The sequence below is a fragment of the Pseudoliparis swirei genome, chromosome 21 (assembly GCF_029220125.1).
Source record: "Pseudoliparis swirei isolate HS2019 ecotype Mariana Trench chromosome 21, NWPU_hadal_v1, whole genome shotgun sequence".
NCBI classification, from domain to species: Eukaryota; Metazoa; Chordata; class Actinopteri; order Perciformes; family Liparidae; genus Pseudoliparis; species Pseudoliparis swirei.
The window spans coordinates 12,099,418-12,118,020 of record NC_079408.1 but is presented as its reverse complement, the minus strand read 5'-3'; the positions used below and the strand labels follow the sequence as shown (position 1 = coordinate 12,118,020).

The window sequence follows — 18,603 nt, the reverse complement described above, 5'->3', positions numbered from 1 at the left end:
GCGTTATTTTTCACAGCACTAATATATATATATATATATACATATATATATATAAACATATATATAAATATATACATATATACATATGTTTATACGTATGTATATACATTTATACATACATAAACATAAGTATATATTTATATATACATACAAATGCACACATATAAGTACATATATGTGGCACCCTGGATATTTTAAGTGCAAATATTGTTGTCAGAATTGTTATTGTATTATAGTGTGTTAGTATCTTGCCCCCATCATCCTTATTTTCTTATCATTTTAAACGCTTTGTGTGAACTTAAAACTCACCTGCTTTCACCTGAAGTAGCTGCAGGGCGATACATGTGTTCACCAGTAGGGGCGGTAGCGGGTTTTCCCATGACTGGCGCCGTAATTCTTGTCTTAAACTAACGAGTTAGACCAGCATATCACTGACAGTGACCAGCTATTAATGTGAGTCTGTCTTGGTGTTTACAGGTGAGAAACGAACACAAGCGCCATATTTATATTAATGTTATGTTCGCTCGCTTTGGCGGTGCTTTATTTTGATAGTTATTTAGTGTGTAGTAGTTAAAGGGAAGACACTTAATTAAGGCTCGCGCTGTACATACATTTAAACAGGTTTCCTGGTGGAACTCGCCTCTTGTCATGCCTTTGATCTCTGTGACGTCGCTAGTGACTAGTGACGTCACGGAGCGCCGAACCAGAGTCTGTAACTAGAAGTGACTTCCAGCAGTAATTATCTGTGAGTTTCACAGAAGCACCTCCCACCTCGTGAAGCGGTGTATGAACCACCATGCACCCCGATCGTGGTGGGGGGGGGCTCTGTGACGCACAGACTGGGTGGGTGGGAAGGCGATTCTCAGATTCATCTGGGAATCGCCAAGGTTTTACATAAAAGAGAAACAAAAACGAAATAAATTTCTTACATAAAGAAATTAATGTTTGTGCCAGATTTGAAAATAACTTGCTCAAGGCGTTTCTGAGACATCACTGGAAATGTGATGGACGTGGGGGTTACGGTGACCTTTGAGTCCTCCGTCTGCGGCGGCGGCGCCACAGCGGGGAGGCGGGGGCACCACCCTGACGGCTCTCCTTCTCCTCCACGCAGGTTTCGTCACCGGGAAAAAAAAGAATCATATCTTCCTGATTTAGAAATAATAATAATAATAGACTGACAGACAGTATGCACAGAAGGATGTGACGGTGTGTTTGTGATTCGGGGTCAAACTGAAAGACGACCCACCGGTGAGTTTGGTTATTTTGGAGTAAGAAAATAATTCTGGTTTCTGAGAAGTTATTGTAATGTGGCATAATTACTCATTGAGGAACATTTCATGTTTTCTTGAAGCTTTTTACTGAAGTGCCTGAACAATAAAAAGTTACACGTCTGCTGCCCCACAAATATTTAACTCCATGAAGAGGCATTAACACAGGCAGTAGCATATATATATATGCTGCCTTATGAATCATAGAAATAAAACAGTTTTATGCTGATTTATATATATTGTTTTACATAAACTAAGAAGGGCAACAACACAACACAAAAGTTGTTACTAAAGTTTCATATTCACAAAGAGACTTTTTAATCCCTCCCCCCCTGTTAAAATGATGAAGTCTGGACAGTATGTAAGTATCAAATTTATTCTCAAGTACACAAACAAAGGTGGCGATATGAAATCAAACAATGTCATTCTTTTTTTCCATTTCTTTTTTTTATATGTTGAATCTTCATTTAGCACCTTAATAGTTCGGTTATACATGATTTATATAGTCACTCATACAAAAAACGAAATGGGTGAATAATGCGAGTCAGTTACATAAAAATAAGCACGGGGCATTTGGATCACAGTAACTTAAGACACACGGTATGTAATCATAAAGTACCTCTTAGCATGTTGTACCGTTACGCCTCAGAGTTACTGACGACGAGGCCGACTCAGTGATGACCAAACACACGTCCGCCTGACATCTTTTGACCTATTTTCTCTTTCACATTAGAGCTTGCCGTTGTGTATTGTTGCATTTACAGAGGAGGCGTAGATATATACAGGAGATCATTGTCAAACAATGCGGGAACTAAATTTGTCGTTTTTTTATGTACCTGGAGTGTGAAGATGTCTCTAAAAGAGTGAGGCACTCGATGCGCGTGCTGCCAGCCAATCAGGCGCGATGAACCAGGTGCTACAGGATTGCATCCTTTCGGTACGCGGTGTACCTGGCGCCCTCTAGTGTTACGCTGTGGGCCGTGCGCCTCCTGGATGGAAAGCTCCGTTTGAGAAGGCGTTTCCCTTCCTAATAATATAGCGTTGTGGTTTTGAGGATATAAAAAAGCCGGGGGTTGCCGAGCAGCTCCGGGAGGCGATCGAAATCTAGGACTGAAAGTTTGCTTTTTTTGGAGGAGAAACGAGCTCACCGCGGAGATGAGAAAGTAGAACTGGTCTTTCTGAATTTAAAAATAACTCGTTATGTAGTGGAATTTAAGAAGAGGAAATGTGTCGACAAACCGTCAGACCGCATCCCGCGTTACTCGTCGTCGTCTTTGTCAGTGTTAAACCCTGTTCTCGCCAAATTTGTAACGAGTGCCCTCGACCCGGCCGTACCCCGACTTCACATGAACGGCCGCTCCGCCGACACCGAGGAGCTACATGACGTCCACGAAGAACTCGCTGGGGTTCCCCATGGCCAGGTGGAACGACTGGCGGGACGCGGTCAGCTCCGGGGGCACGGCGCCCAGGTCGCGAGTGGGCGGGGCGCCGGGGGGCCCCCCCGGGGTGGAGGAGGGCAGCGGCGCTAGAGTCGGGTGCATGGGGCCCGCGATCATCTGCTGCGCGTGAGGAAGAGCGTGAGCGGCGGCCATGGCCGGGTGCGGGTGCTGCGGGACCATCATCACCATCATGGGGTTGTACGGGAGGATGCCGGGCGGGTAGGGGGACATGTGGGGCTGCTGGGGGATGCGGTGGTGGTGGTGGTGGGAGCGCTGGGAGGAGGCGTGGCTGTGCTCGCTGGGGGCGGCCGAGCCGTGGCCGCGCCGCAGGCTGCCGCGGGCGGAGTACTCCGACTCGCTGCCGCTGCCGGAGCGCGAGTCGGCCCCGCCTCCTTCCACGCCCACGCCGGAGGGGGACTTCTCCCCGCCGCCCGCCGTGCTGCCCGGGCCTTTGGTGCTGCGGCGGCGCTCGCCCTCGCTCCTCGTCGACCCGCTGCTCCGACTCCCTGTGTGTGTGTGTGTGTGTGGGGGGGCACGGTTAGAAAAGATGCAAACGGATTTGAGCTTTAATGTCCTTTTTAGACCGTTTATCCTTCATGCATTTGTAAAATAAACATTTAGTCAAACTTTAAAGACGCTGAACTGTGTTTTTTTTTAACAGCATTCAACAAAATATTACACAGTTTATCCTTCTTTTGGCAGTGAACTCAAATTTCTTTTGACATTTTAAACTACGGCAATTTAAAAAATCAAGCCCGGCACCGAGCCTCGCTCATCCGTGACGTCTCGCTCACAGACGGTGTTTTAAAGGCCGGCGCAGGACGTCACGACTTCAGCTCTTTGCCAAAGAGGAGGACGACTCATGAGAGGAAAATCCAACAGACGTCACTCTTTCTCCCTGTAATATGGTTCCCAAAACAATGGATACTTCGATTCCCATATTTAATACTGTGTCAGGGTATTTTATTAGTAAACGCTGATTTATTCACATCACACGCTACAGACTTGGTCGAAGAGAAATACACTCGTCTCAACAGTCTTTGCTCACAGCTGCATCACCAAAGAATGAATAATAATTGACACAGTTGTTCCTCCGTCTACGCACTGGAGACTATCAAAGAGCAAATTTGGAGAGATCAATCCGTAAATACGCATCATTTGTCGTTTCCTAATCGCCGTGGCGGTTCGATGCCGGCTCACCTTCGCTGTGCTGGCTGCCGGTGCTGCCGGGGGCGTAGCTGTAGCTGGTGAGCTCGTGGTACGGAGGGGGCTGGCTGGAGAAGGCGTGTGTCGGGTAGGGCTGGTAGGGGAAGGTGTGCATCATGGGCCAGGGAGAGGCCCCGGGGAGGGGCAGGGGGGCCAGCGTGTCCTGGTCCGAGGCCCCGCTGGAGCCGTCGTTGTCGTTCAGGGAGAGGTTGGCCATGTCTGGGCGGGAGAGGAACAACAGAAGGGATGTTTAGAAGTCGTGCGCTTCGGGAATCGGGGAAAGCCAGACAGCGCCCGAGAGCAGATCAACGTGCGACAACCGCGACGGCGTGTGGACACGTCGCCGGGTTTCCCTCGGCTCGCTGCGACGCGCTTCCTGCAGCGTCAGAGATCAGGGCTGGCAGCTCATGAAAGAAACCCTTCCAAAAGTGAAGCGTTCACGTGATCACAGCCACCGCTGTGTGCAAATGGGATTAGAGAGCCACGTTCCCGCCGACCGATCCGAGTCGGCCTCTGAAGCCGAGGCTCCCCGGTGACTCACAGTTCTCGCAGTCGCTTAGATCTCCGAAGACGTAGTAGCATTGTTCGGAGAAGGTGATCTTGTTGACGGTGTGCCGGATGAAGCCGGCCTTCAGCAGGTTGCTGGCGTACTTCCTGGCCTCGCGGCGGTCCTGGAATCCCTCGATGTGGTGGAAGAGCCACTCCACCACGTCCGAGCCTGGCGGATGGATGAGAGAAGGCGGAGCTTAAATCCCCCCAAAAGGAGATATCTGGGACAGAGTCACTGTATTCTTCACAAGAAGAAAGTCAAATAAATGTATAGTATCTATAAAAAAATGTTTACTAAAATAGATACACATGAAAAACTAAAAAGGGATGTTTTATATTATATAGATGAATACAATAATATTCCACATACAACTATTTGAAAAACTATTTGTGGAGTATTTTCATTTTATATTTTCAGTGTAACAACACAGAGCACACAAGACAAATGCATTTTAATGAGCTAAACCCGCGATATCCGTATGCAATAAATCTGTTAACTTTATTGTTCCCAGGAAATACTTTTCAGGGGGAATTTAGCGTAACCATTCGAAAGACACGACAAAGAACCACTTATGAAAAGTCCGTTAAACACCTCCCTCTGACATTCTCAAAACAAGTGTTGTTTTGGTCTGTTTTGGTTATAGAAAACAAAATCTTGTGATTTCCTGGCTTTTGGGATTGAGTGGGCGGCGTTGGTGGCCTGACGCCTGAAGTACTCATGCAGCTCAGCAAGAAGCTCCGTTATTACTAAAGTCTTGTGAAATGCATGTTGAAAGCAGAAATTAAAGAAAGAAAACCTCTAATTTCAAGAAGCACAACATCGATAAACAAATAGTGACGTGACGGCTCCTTGTGATTCAGTTGCAGGTGATTCCAATTCAACAGACGCACTTCACGGGTTTAATTCTGAGAGCATAACGGCCGCCCTGTAACGTCCCGCGAGGCGCAGAGCGTCAACGTGACCGACGCGTCTTACCCAGGAAAGCGTTGGGGATGGTGATTTTAAGCCACATGCGGTCCCTGACCTCCAGGCCGGACTCGGGCGAGGCCATGGCCTTGGCCACAGACGCCATGTCAGAGTGCAGCGACAAGTTGAAGTCATCGAAACCTGGAAAAGAGACAGACGGGCATGTGAGGGAAGCGAGAGAGGAACCGTGGATAAGTGAAGGATTAACCAAAGGAGGTGAACTCGGGGTCAAAACGAGGAGGCGAGGAATGTAACTTTGAGGTGGAGATCAAAAGGCAGGAAAGCAGCAGACACAGAGAGACAGAAGGAGGCTGAAACGGGGAGAACACGCGTTACAATAACGATGAAACCGTGAAGGACGGAGCGCTTTACGAGTTTTGGGTGGATGTGAGAGGAACGAGGATGAGGAGGAGAGGTGGGTTACGGCGCGCGGAGGGGGAAGGAGCTCTCACGTTCGGTCTCGGTGACGGAGGAGGAGGTGATGGTGCTGAGGGAGGAGCTGCCCGGGAAGGGCGGGTAGACGCCGGTCATGGCGACGGAGTGGCTCACCCACGCCGCCGGGTCAATGGGTCGGATCGGCTCGTCTGCACAGGTGGAGGAGAGAAGAGGGGACCCGTTACCGACGGCGACCGGCCCGACGCGGCACGGCGTGAACGGCGGCTGTGCACTCACTGCGCGGCAGCGTGAAGTAGCCCTGGGGGGACGGGTCCCAGCACTTGGCCACCGTCAGGATGATGGGCCTGGACAACACCGAAGGGTCAGGAGAACCACCGGAACGCCCTTCAAAGAGCTCGTCCGATGGCGTTTACAATGCGAGGACGAAACAACTCACCCTGGCTTGTGTACGATCTCCCTCAGCACCCGCACCGCGTCGTCGTTACTCATATTCTCAAAGTTGATGTCATTCACCTTTTAGAGAAAGAGACAAACGGTTTCATTATGACATAAGTACGGATACAATGAGTAGTCGATTGATGGGCAGATGTTTTGATCATCAATGAATCACTAAAGTCTTTCACCATGTATATATAGTTTTTTTGTCTCATCTCCACCAAGGAGTGTCTGTCAGCAGCATTGTGGGTCAAATACAGGCCGGATTTTAATGAGACTTGGAAGGATGGAGCATCACGGGAAGAAACGCATTAGATTTGGGGTCAGATCCAAATCACAGGACGGGTAGACACATTACTCTTGACTAACGTTAACACAGAGAGAGAGAGAGAGAGAGAGAGAGAGAACGAGAGAGAGCACGAGATTGAACGAGAGCGCAGAATTTGGCGAGAGAACAAGATCCGAGAGCGAGAGAGCGAGAGAGCACGAGAGAGCGAGAGAGAACGCGAGAGAACGAGAGAGAGCGCGAGAGAGCGAGAGAGAGCGAGAGAGACTCGCCCTCAGAGTGCCCTTCTTCAGTTGTTGTTATTGTCTGTTTCAGATTGTTGGTGAGACAAAACAAACAATCTGAGGCTTTTTTTTAAGGAAACGCTCAATGGAAATGTTCACTATTTGTCATTTTAGAAACCAGGTGATTAATCAATTAAATTAAATAAACCTTTGCTGCAGTCGAACACATAAACCCCGATTTAATTCATTTGCATTTCATGCATCTCAGCACACATGAATAAAAATGAACTTTACCAACATGGTTTCTGAGCTGGTAAAGATCCCCAAATGCATCTCACGAGCCGGACCAGAATCCAGAACCACTTTGATCCGGCATGAAGCCCGACTGCTTCCTCACCTGCAGCAGCATGTCCCCGGGCTCAATGCGCCCGTCTGCAGCCACAGCTCCGCCCTTCATGATGGAGCCGATGTAGATGCCTCCGTCGCCCCTTTCGTTGCTCTGGCCCACGATGCTGATGCCCAGGAAATTGTACTTCTCTGTCGCGGAGAAACCCCAAGAGAGTTAACGCTCCGCACAGCAACGGAACCACGGTTCTGATTCATGCGTTCAATATGTTCCAGGCGAGAACACGTCAGGAGTTCACAGACCCATGTTGAGAGTGACGGTGATGATGTTCAAGGACATCGTGGAGTCCGTCACGCTGCTGAAGGAGGAGGCCTGCGGGGGATTAAAAAAAAACACTCAATGACCATCGGAGTTGCGCACGTACAGAAATGCCACGTCTGAGCAGACCCCTTCAATGCCCCGCGAAACGTGGGAAGTCGGAGCAGTCAGGTGGTACACACCCTCTCCAAGCGCGGCGGGCGCTGTTTCCTGCGTCTGCGGTGGCGCTTGAGAAGCCGAGAGGCCGTGCTCTGCTCCGTCGCACTGCTGAACCTACGAGGTCAGAGGTCAACGAAAGGTGACGAGCGAGAACCTGGAGCACCCGCGGAAATAATGAGGGACTCTTGGAAATGTCATCTCCCACTCTGGTCTAAATGTGCAGGAAGATCTCAATAATTTCTATAAAATCTCATTAACAGACAAATAAAAATAGGTTTTTTTTAAACAGAAAAGGCACCAGAGCTTTATACATCAAACCAACATTTCCAAAAAGCTAGAAACACTCAGATAGAGATATTTAAATCAGTTATATTAATCATTTAATATAAAAAACTGGATCGTCTTCTCTATAAAATCGATGCATGAATTCAAGCAAACGCATGAACGTATAATCGGGTGTCTAAAATAGCTGAATATGCTATTTCTGCAGCACGATGATGATGTTCCTGACCGCGTGTCTCAGACTCCTCTCCCCCCCGTCGACCTCTCACCTGCTCATGGTGTCGTCGTCCTCGGAGTCGCAGAAGCTGGTGGTCTCCAGCTCGCTGCTCATCACCGTGCTGGAGCTCTCGTACCCCGCCAGGTGGCGCTCCAGGCGGGTCTGGCCGTTCATGCGAGGCCCTGGGAAGAAGGGAAGGAGTCCGCCGTGAACTCTCGTGTTTGCTCGAGTCGGCGTTCGTCTTCCTTTTTCCTCGTAGGTTACAAACATTCCTCGCTCCTCGACATCGCCGATTGGATCACGTCTCCATTGTTTGGATGTTGGCGGCGTGCCAGACCGCGGTCATAGAGAGAGAAAAAACATTTGTGCATTGGCGCGCTGGCTTACCGTGCGTCTCCATGCCGTCTCTGTGCCGAGGCCTCTCCCTCCGGAAGGAGACGACAGACTCGGTTTCAGTCTGGTCGTCCAGGGTCTCCACGCTGCCCGTCGCGTTGGGGCTGGAACAGACGAGGAGGAGGCGGCACGGTGAGGAAGAGAGGGAACGTCAACGGGCTTCATGCACCAAGGGTTCATCTATTTGTCCAGATGGGGTGTTCATATAATAAACAATGAACGTGTCGTAGGACTTTAAAAACATACTTAAGCATCCACGCTGATAAAATGCTTACGGACAGTTTAGAGAAGACCAAAACAAGTCGAGTTGGAGGTTCATCTGGTTGTAGATCTTTTCTTTGACTGAGGTGTGTGCTCCTGTGTGAACTGGGTTATGATGACTTGAGTCTTAGTTTTATTCATGCTGTGATCTAAAAGATTATCTTTTTTTTAAATATATATATTGTGTGTCACTGTTTAATGTTGTATTGTCTGAACATGTGTGTGATGAGCTACTGCTGCCGTCTTGGCCAGGACACTTGTAAAGGAGATTTTTAATCTCAATGAGGCATTTCCTGGTTAAATAAATGTAAAATAAAAAAAATTACAAAATGCAAATATTCAGTGAAAGTATGGCAATATGACTCATGAACTCTGGATTGAGGTTATGCATTATGTTTCACTCGTCATCATTTGTTCAACTTGTGTGAAAGTGTAAACTCTAATGAATACATTTAAAAAATAACTTGTTTTCATCTAAACGGGGTCAATTAAAAAGTTTACGCTGCAGACGCACAAACACACACATGAAACACATGGGAATAAAAGCACAATAAATAGGAGATATTACAGAATGCTAAAAAGCATTCAGCACACTTTAAAACAATATGAGCCGCTTGTCTCAAAAAACTATACGGAAGTGACAAGATAATGATATAACATAAATTGTATCGAAATAATATTTGAAACTGAAGCTTTAAGCGACACGCACCAGATCAGGTGACCCATCAGGTGACCCATCAGGTGACCCATCAGGTGCGAGCACGGCCACAACAAGCCGCTCACTGTGAGAACAGGAAGTCCATCGTACTTTAGTGGTTGGTCTAGCAGGTAATTGTTGTTTGTTGGTATAATATCGAATAAAGTCTTCACCGTGACATTTGTCGTCGTGTGATTTATTGTCAAACAAACTAAACTAAAGTTTAAAGTACTTGTCACTTCATGGCCTCCCTCACTTTACTACACAACAGACAGCACATGTCACTGTTCATCACTTTGTGTAACATATTTACACACGCCGTTTTTATATTTACACTTTATTATCGTTTACATTATTGCACTTCCTGTTTGTGATTGCACTGCATCTCGTTTGCATCTTATTTGTCGATTTTTGTTTTGCAGCCACATTTCCTTCATCTACCGAGCGGCACGCGCACGTCTCTATTATCTCGTTTGTTGAGGAGCAACGGAAAAAATAAATATATATCCAAAGTCAGATGTTATTTGCAGTCTGTTCGGTGCAGGCGCAGAAATCTACTGATTAATGGAGGAGAGGATGCTTTGCTGTCCCCAGGTAGTGAATTATAAATAAATAAATAGTTTGCAGGCGTGTGTAGCCCAACTGATATTAATATGTACGAGAAACATCTTTCTTTTCTTGTATAAGATAGATATCAAGCCAATAGACCCTTTGCATCTACCGTAAGCCTAGAGTCCTACTCATAATAAGCGAGCATCAGCAGATGTTTGCCACGTTTGACGCCGTGAGAACACGGGTCACACCGGCAGCTGGCGACGGACCAATGGGCGTGTAGCGACACGCAGGGCGGCCGACTTCAGGACCATTAGCGCCCTGACAAATATGCTGATTACACAGGAAGACGGAGCACGCCTCGTGGTGCACGATGAGAGAAAGATGAAAAGGAAGAAGAAAAAAAGACCCTACAATTTGAATAACCTTTTCATTTTCCAGCGTCGCTCCGGCTCCAAAAACGCAGCGCGGAAAAGAAACCGGAGAGCGGTTCATCCTCTACCGGCTGCAAACCGCACGTTTGTTGGAATAAAAAAAATGTACAAAAGGGGGAAATGGATTCATTTGAAATTCGATTTAAAATCCATCAGGCGACCGTCCTGAAGAGACGAACAGGACGAGCTCCAGACACGAGGGAGGGTGTGTGAACTCCATCTGACCCCGACTCAAACTTAAAGAACCAGACGACATCCGTCTCGCCGAGGCAAGAGAGACGGAAAGATCCTATTTTAAAATACTCACTTCGTTTGTTTTGGACACTACAAGGTTTTCATTTTAGGAGGTTAGCACGGATGCTAAAGGCTAGAGGAGCGTTATTTCTTTCACAGGGGGACGAGATGTTCACCGTTGGTCCAGGAACGACGGCTCTAGTGGCTGCGTGTCATGTGGAAGTTTGTAGTATAAAAAAACAAAGAAAACTTCCCCCCCGACTCGGCGGTTACCCTTTACTCAGTAGAGAGTGTTGAGCCTCCAAAAGCTTCTTGTTTTGGTTTTACAGTTCACAGATTTAAAGTTTTGATTAAAAATTCTCACCCGTGTCATTTCAAAATAAAAGCTCTATTAAGCGTGGCTTCCTGTCCAGCACTGTACAGACAAAGTAAGCAACGAGCTGGTGAACATAGGATTTAGCATCTAAAGAAACATTCTCCCACATGTGGGTACAGATGGATCGCGCAATAAAACTGTATTCTAAATCCTCAACATTAAGATATTAAAAAGACACACAAAATTCTCAGTGAAAGCCAATAACGCACATATTAAAAAACCACGCCCGTGTGAATGTTTAATGTCCGGAGAGCTTCCCCCAGACCGCGCCGCTGTCGTGAGATCGGGTTCAAATGAGCTGTAGTATATTCTCGCTATTCTTGTAGCAACGTGACACCGGGAGCGCAGCAGATATTCAGGAAAAGATACGGCATCGACATTACAGCTGTGGGAGAAGCTCTCGAGTGTATATTTAAGTGCGGGAGAGTTTTTTGAGACGGTTCTTGGCCCGGCGACGCCTCTCTTTCGGCGAATGTACGGCGCAAGGTGGGTTTCAAATGAGCGTGCGCTTCGCTTACTGGAAGGAGGGCGGTCTGGAATCCCCGATGCCCCCGGTCCTCTCTGCAGGCGGGGGCGGGAGGGGCGGGGGTGGGGGCGAAGGCTGGGCCGTCGTCTCCACGGGAGGAACCACCGCCACCGGGGGCTCCGCTGTGGGAGCGTCCGAAGACACCAACTGGAAGGAGAAGGAAAATGGATCAACAGACCAAAAAAGATCAGGAGATACGAAAAGAAGAAAAAAAAGAGAGAGAAAAGATGTGGAGAGAAATTGGCACACAACTGAGGGCGGGGGGGGGGAACGAGACTGAAAAGAAGGAGCGGGGAGGAGAAGCGGGTACGATGTCAACTACTTTGACACACAAACACTGCGCCCGTTTCAGGTGGACGTCTCCGGGGCAAACTGAAACGTTATCCCACACTTAACCCATCTCTCCTCATTCAGGCAACAAAACCGCGCAGACACACACCGCGGCGACACACCGCGGCGATTAGGATGGATACCGGACGGCTTCCAATTACACGAAAGCAGGAGAAAACGCACGCAGGACGGGGACAAGACGGAGCTGTGGCCCCTCCCACAGGGCGGATGTGGCTAAAGCGGAACAAAGAAAGAGTCTTCTAATGCTGTGTGTTGTTGAGGGGCTGCGTTTGGAAAAGCACACACACACACACACACACACACTGCTGAAAGCACACCTAAACAAGCCGTGCATTCCCCGTCAAAATAACTCAGCCCGATGGAGTCTCTCCCCCTCCCCCTCCCCGCTAATAGCAACGCGACTATGAAACACTCGTCTTCTGGGATCCCTTCATCCATCTTGGCCTGCAGATCACATATCAGTCCCTCTGGTCTCGGAGCTTTGTCGTCGTCCCCCCCCTCCCCTCCCCCCCTCTTTTAATTCCTCTCCTCCTTATGCACTTAGCAGATGCTTCAGCCTCGACCCTGCTCATCTCGGCCCCCGTGTTTCGCCTCTGTTCGACTGTAACTCGCGCCGCGGTGGGGGCACGTCTGGTGGAGAAATGGAAAGTATGGAAAAACCGCCTGGCAACCGGCACATTTGTGAATTGTCCGGAAAAGCTTTAGCGAGAATATAGTTCTGTGTTACGTCCAGTCATCTAAATAAACTGTCCAAACGTGTCAAGAAGACGGGGGGAAAGTCTAAAAAGCTCTCGTCTTTACAGGCATTTCACTTTTTGAAGTAAATCTTAAGTAAAGTCATAATAAAGTCCGAGATACTTGATGGGGATAACTTGATTTGGGGGGGGGGGGGGGGGGCACAAAATCTAAGGCCAAAGTTGACAAGAGTCAGTAATGTATTCCCCTCTTGGCTCTTGTGCAATTTAGATTCATTAGTTTTTTCTCGTCTTTTGTGAAACACCTTCAATGGTATCGTTAAAAAGTGAGAAAATGACTTTAGAGATTAGACTAGTGTGTGAATATTTTAACAACGCTGTCGTGGAATGAATCAAAATAAGAGGCGGGGCCAGACCAGAAGTCCAATGGAAGCAGAGGTTCACCGTGTGTTGAGGATTCCTCTCGTGTCGTTTCCTCCTCTCTCGTCTGGCTGCCTTCAGCCGCTCCACTCTTTCCAGTTGACCGTCGCCAGCTTCCTGACCAAACCCTCCTCGACCAGGACAGCGTTTACGATGTTGCAACACGATACCCAACCCCTCCACGTTCACGGCTCCGGGTTGAAATTAATGACTTTTGTTTTATTGCTGCTTTTAATGTCATGAGTCAGAGGGGAGTCCGGGGGAATGCACAGGAAGAGGAAGCGTGGTTTTCTGAGAACAGCCTCTGGCGGCTGAGGTCGGCCGACTTTTTCACGGGTTTGGACATTTTCACAGAAGCCTCAGCGGGAAATTATTCGAAATGAGGTCATTTACTGATTTAGAGTAAGCGTCAGCGGGGGAATCTGGATATACGGCGTTTACATATGCGACAGGTTTATCGTTTCTTACCCATGAAACCACTCTGCCGTTGAAACACGGCAGCTTGGCGCTGTCGTCGGAGATCTCTTCCTTCACCACCCTGAAAGAGAGAGAGAGAGAGAGAGAGAGACAGTGAGGCTCGGCAGGTACTCACGACATCGCGGCGGGTTGAACGCGGCGCGGCGGGTTTCGGTCTGGTCGTAAAGAGAAACTGCAGCGGTATTATGTTATGTTATTGGCTGCAATCTGCCTTCTCTCCAGGTCCTGTTCACTTCCAGGTCACTGAAGCGGGCCAGGAGGATTGTCACTGACCCCTCCCACCCTGGTCACTCCCTGTTCGAGTCTCCTTCCTCTTCCTCCTTCTTCCCCCTCCTCCTCCTTCTTCTTCCTCCCTCCTCCTTCTTCTTCCCTCCTGGCCGGCCATGCCACTTTAACATGCACTTTCAACTTAAACACACGTCACTTGAAACACACACCTAAACACTTTAACGTTATTTGTGGTCCGAGCACTTTATCTTTATCTTATACTTAAGTTCACTGTTGCTGTCGCGTTGATTGTCGTTTGTCATGTCTAAATGTTGCACATTCCGCCAAAAAAAATCCTCGTTTGTGTAAACATTCCTGGCAATAAAACGGTTTCTGATTCTGATTAAATAGTTTACCCGCCTGGCTCGTTACATAACAGACAGAAGGCAGCGACGATGCCGGGCTGAACCAAATCAAACGCCGGGCTCGGTTCTCAAATGCTCCGACAAGCCGTTCTTGTTCGCTCGCCGTACTCCTTGCATACGTGCCACCAGGTGTTTTATGGATCAGCCCGACGAGACGCCGGTTGAGCAACGCCAACGTAAACGTTGAGCTTCAGGCCACGCGCCACTGGCCGGCCAACGCAACCGCTCATTCAATTTGCATCGTAAAGAATAAGTACACTTGTAATGAGAGCGCAATTATATCACTGTAGAGTAAATCTAGAACCAAAACAACCCCGAAAACCACGACGCTATGAATAAACACACACACACACACAACCGTTCATTTGCTTCCACCGTCAAGTGACAGAAGGAATTTCTCCCGTCACGGCGATGAGCTAAAGACAAACACTTTCTGCTTGTGCCTCCTGGACAAATTACACACGCCGGTCAACTAGATGTGCTTCGCAAATTGGATACACACAACAACAACAACAACATCTCAGTGTCCACATGGCCAAAGCTCCGGAGAGGCAACACATCCATCTGACGAGCCTTCCCTGCTCTGTAGTTTTCCTCCATGTTCGTCAGAAAGACAAACATTTGGCCTCAGCTGTGACACACACACACACACACACACACACACACACACACACACACACACACACACACACACACACACACACACACACACACACACACACACACACACACACACACACACACACACACACACACACACACACACACACACACACACACACACACACACACACACACACACACACACACACACACACGTTGACAGGGGCTGGGCCACAGTGCTTCACACGGGGACACTTGACTGCTCCAACTCCTTCAAAAGTTCTCCCTTTTCCAGCTTCATCGGTGAGCAGCGTACGGCCAGATTGTTGAGCGCACCGGTGGGGGGGGGGGGCACGCAGCATTTAAGAGCTGCGTGTGGCTACCGAACTAGTTTTTAATTCCCGTCTTTAAATCTATTGGATTCATCCGACGGCAGTCGGCGGATGAACAGATGCGACATTCTTCCCCCGAGAGCGCCGTCGTCTTCATTCCTCGGCCTCCCGAACAAACAAGCGGCCGGTCGGGGATCATTTCACACACACTCCAAGATGCCTCGAGAACGCACCGACAACCTTGAGATATGCAGAGGCCCGTTGGATTTAATAAACCAACCCCCCCGCCCCTCGGTCTCTTGCTACGATGAAATCCTTCACACTCGACACGGCGTCGCCTTTCTAACAATAAATCAGACGGATGCAGCTCCCTCAGCCCCATTTCCAGCAGACACACACAGACGTATATCCAACGACCCCCGAGTAAACACGGCCCCACTCCCTCAACCCGTGGAAGCTCCTGAACACCCGGCAAATGGCCTCCGTCCAGCCCCAGGTTCCCAGCACCGGCCTGCTCTGCGGATCTCACACACACACACACACACACACACACACACACACACACACACACACACACACACACACACACACACACACACACACACACACACACACACACACACACACACACACACACACACACACACACACACACACACACACACACACACACACACACACACACACACTCTCCTGGGCAGGAGGAGGTGGGGGGGGGTAAACGTCCCTGCTTTGATTGGACAGCTGAGTCTGAGCTATGTTTGAATGTTTTTTTTATCTGAACTGGAGGTATTCAAACGAGAGTGTGTGATGCCAGGTCGAGGAATTTAAAGGTTTGCGCTCTGCCGAGTGGGTGGCTCTCTTGAGAAGTGGAAATTAATTTCACCTTTGGAAAACCACCAACAGCCTCTCAACGTGGCCCGTCCGCTTACACAGGGCCACGCGGCTAATTAGACCGCCGACTGGGAAACTACATGGTGACTGTGGGGAGACCGACTCAAGATCAAACTATGAATGGAGACATTGGAGTGTAAACAAAAAAAAGAGCTTTACACACACACACACACACAGTTGCCAGTGTATCAGGTCCACCTATCAAATCAAACTTTTCTAATGTTTACTTTTAGCTGTACGGTCATTTTGGAGGTCGTGTTTGTGGTGTTGACCTCTATGACATCATAGAGACACAAGGGGAGCGTCTAGCCGTGGAAACGCTACGAGCCAAATGACTAGAAATGTACATTTCATCAGCCCAAACTACAAATCAAGGAAATAAGATTAATCAGACAAGTTGCAGCCCCTAGGAATAACTATGTGCAATCACAGTGGCCATGCACTCAAATTAATTCATTTACACGAGAAGAGCTCATTTGGTAATTCGATATGTTCTTTAGGGCTACTAATGAACATTTCCACGATGTACAGGCTACTTTTTTTATAAAATTGGGAAGTCTACAAACTGTCGGAGGCCAAACACAAAACTCCCAGAGCCCAAAGTCATGCAAGAACATTGCTTACATACTAAGACCGAGAATCGATTACAGTGAAACCAACTAATAAAAACCAAGCCCGTATTTGGGGAAACTGCATTTTTCACTCGTTAAATACCTGAAATATTAGCCAATCAACGCATTGTTGCGGTTGGACTGGACGATTACACCACTAATCACCCAGATGCCGAGTATCTTTTACACTCGCTCAACGCAGATTTTCTAAAAAAAACGAACATCTCTACGCGTGTGTTCCTGGTGTTGTTGTTCTGCAGTCAACAGATCGGGCCGTGGAGCGTCGGCCTGCCAGCTCCGAGGAGGCCTAATGAAAAGCAGCCTCCTCCACTTCATCTCGGTGTTCGGGGCCGATATTGCAGCTTCCTTGGCACAGGCGCCGATGGTGCCATCCAAAAGAGGAAAAAGAGGGCAGACAGCCCGGTTTAAATCCTCATCCGAGACGACGAAGCATTCGGCAGGAGCCCCGAGGGTCTCGCTGGGAGAACCAACCACAAACAGTGCATTCTTCTGCAGGAAAATGCACAGCAGCTACGACAGACTACAGAAAGAAAACAAGATCAATTGATTGAGAGGAGACGGCTCTTTCGGGGAGGAGTGGATTGGGGAAAAAAGGGGAGAGGAAGGGAGGAAGCCAGGGAATGAAAGGATGGCTGGCAGGCCAACGAGTTAAAGAAGAGAGACAAAAAAACGGCTTCAGTCCCGAGAGAAAGAAAAGGCGAGGATTTCACAAGATGATGGACTGCAGGAGGGAGGGAGGGATGAGGATTAGGGGAAGGAAGAAGAAAAGTAGCAGGGACAGGGAATTCCTCCCCTTTCTAATGATGATGTTTTCTAAGGAACGTCCCAGCCTCCAAAAACACTTATTATTTATAGAAACACTTGAATATTCATCGCTGGTCGTGATAACTTGGCTCTTTCAGATTAGGGGACGTGTTGGTTGAATGGCGACCGGGCTTCATTCAAGTGGTATCCCTCCTCCACGAGCGATTCCTTCTGGGACAAATACACGACAGCCGGTCTCGAGATAGGATTGCACGATTTTAAAAAAAGAAAGAGAAAAAAAAGGCATGCATGCTTTTTTTTATGACCGGTTATTATATTATAGCTGAGATTCCAGTGTTACTTACTCGTTATACAGTAAAAAAAAAAGTTTTGTTTTCCAACTTTTTTTTAAAGTAACTTTTTACCAGCTTGCATCCTGATACATGCTAAAGACACACAAGCTCTTCTCTTTAAAATAAAAAGGAAAGATAAAACCACAGCAGCTCACCCGAAGTCCTGGTCCATAGACTTGAAGAAGAATTTGTAGTTCGGTTTGTTCAAGACCTGTTTAAAATCCAGCAGGGTGATATTTTCGGCAGCGATGGGTATCTTCACCAAATACGGCGTCTCCTCTTCGTCGATGTGATAAATTATTTTAGTTTCCGCCATCTCCGCGGTCGCCTTTTTCTTCTCCCCACACACACACACACACGCACACCCCCCAAAAAAGACTGGAAGTCCCCGCGAGGGAGCGTTCGGTTCGTGGGTAGCTGGCCCGCGGCGGAGCTAGCTGCTCGGTGGCTAACGAGGCGGCAGAGGTGAAACGATGATGGCCACTGAGATTTTTTCCCCCCGGTCCGAGCCAGAGGACGTAACGCTGCTCGAGACGCTGCTCGCCGTCCGACTTTACCCGAGTAGACTCCGCTCGCTGCGCCGCATCGTCACCGAGGGGCCGAAACACGACGGACTCGCCACATTCACGCGACCGAGTTTAACTACCAACTAACTTTTTCTTTTCTTTTTTTTCCCCCAACAAAAACATACAGGGGAGAAGAGAGAGGGGGGGGTCTGAAAACTTTTCACCACTTTTTGCGAGCCTACGCGGCGCGTGACGTAAACACGTTACCCCCCCCCTCACACCCCCTTCTTCTTTTTTTACGTTTTCTTTATACCACCTCCACCGTCAACGTTTGTTTGGACAAAGTATAATATATTTAGATATACTATAGTGTAAAAAATACTATAGTAATAATTATAT

The 18,603-nt window shown here is 48.3% G+C and overlaps 1 protein-coding gene across 1 annotated transcript; it reads right to left on the bottom strand.

Moving 5' to 3' along the window:
• Positions 1–1,623: 1,623 nt before the first annotated feature.
• On the bottom strand, positions 1,624–18,382 carry dvl2 (dishevelled segment polarity protein 2). Its single transcript, XM_056442772.1, has 15 exons — positions 17,854–18,382; positions 13,500–13,569; positions 11,558–11,712; positions 8,480–8,589; positions 8,145–8,274; positions 7,617–7,707; positions 7,419–7,488; positions 7,168–7,307; positions 6,262–6,338; positions 6,102–6,169; positions 5,882–6,013; positions 5,439–5,570; positions 4,455–4,631; positions 3,908–4,132; positions 1,624–3,213 (listed from the first exon to the last, which is right to left on the bottom strand). Exons 1-15 carry the CDS (start codon positions 18,012–18,014, stop codon positions 2,645–2,647), a joined length of 2,307 nt encoding a protein of 768 aa, XP_056298747.1. The 5' UTR covers positions 18,015–18,382; the 3' UTR covers positions 1,624–2,644.
• Between the last annotated feature and the right edge of the window lie 221 nt (positions 18,383–18,603).

What these genes read in the sequence shown, in the direction of transcription:
- dvl2 (XM_056442772.1), bottom strand. Translation starts at nt 18,014, where the DNA reads ATGGCGGAAACTAAAATAATTTATCACATCGACGAAGAGGAGACGCCG. An exon ending in GAGATCGTACACAAGCCAGG is followed by an intron (nt 6,170 to 6,261) that starts GTGAGTTGTTTC and finishes GGTGTTGTCCAG; the next exon opens with GCCCATCATCCTGACGGTGG. An exon ending in CTACTTCACGCTGCCGCGCA is followed by an intron (nt 6,014 to 6,101) that starts GTGAGTGCACAG and finishes CCACCTGTGCAG; the next exon opens with ACGAGCCGATCCGACCCATT.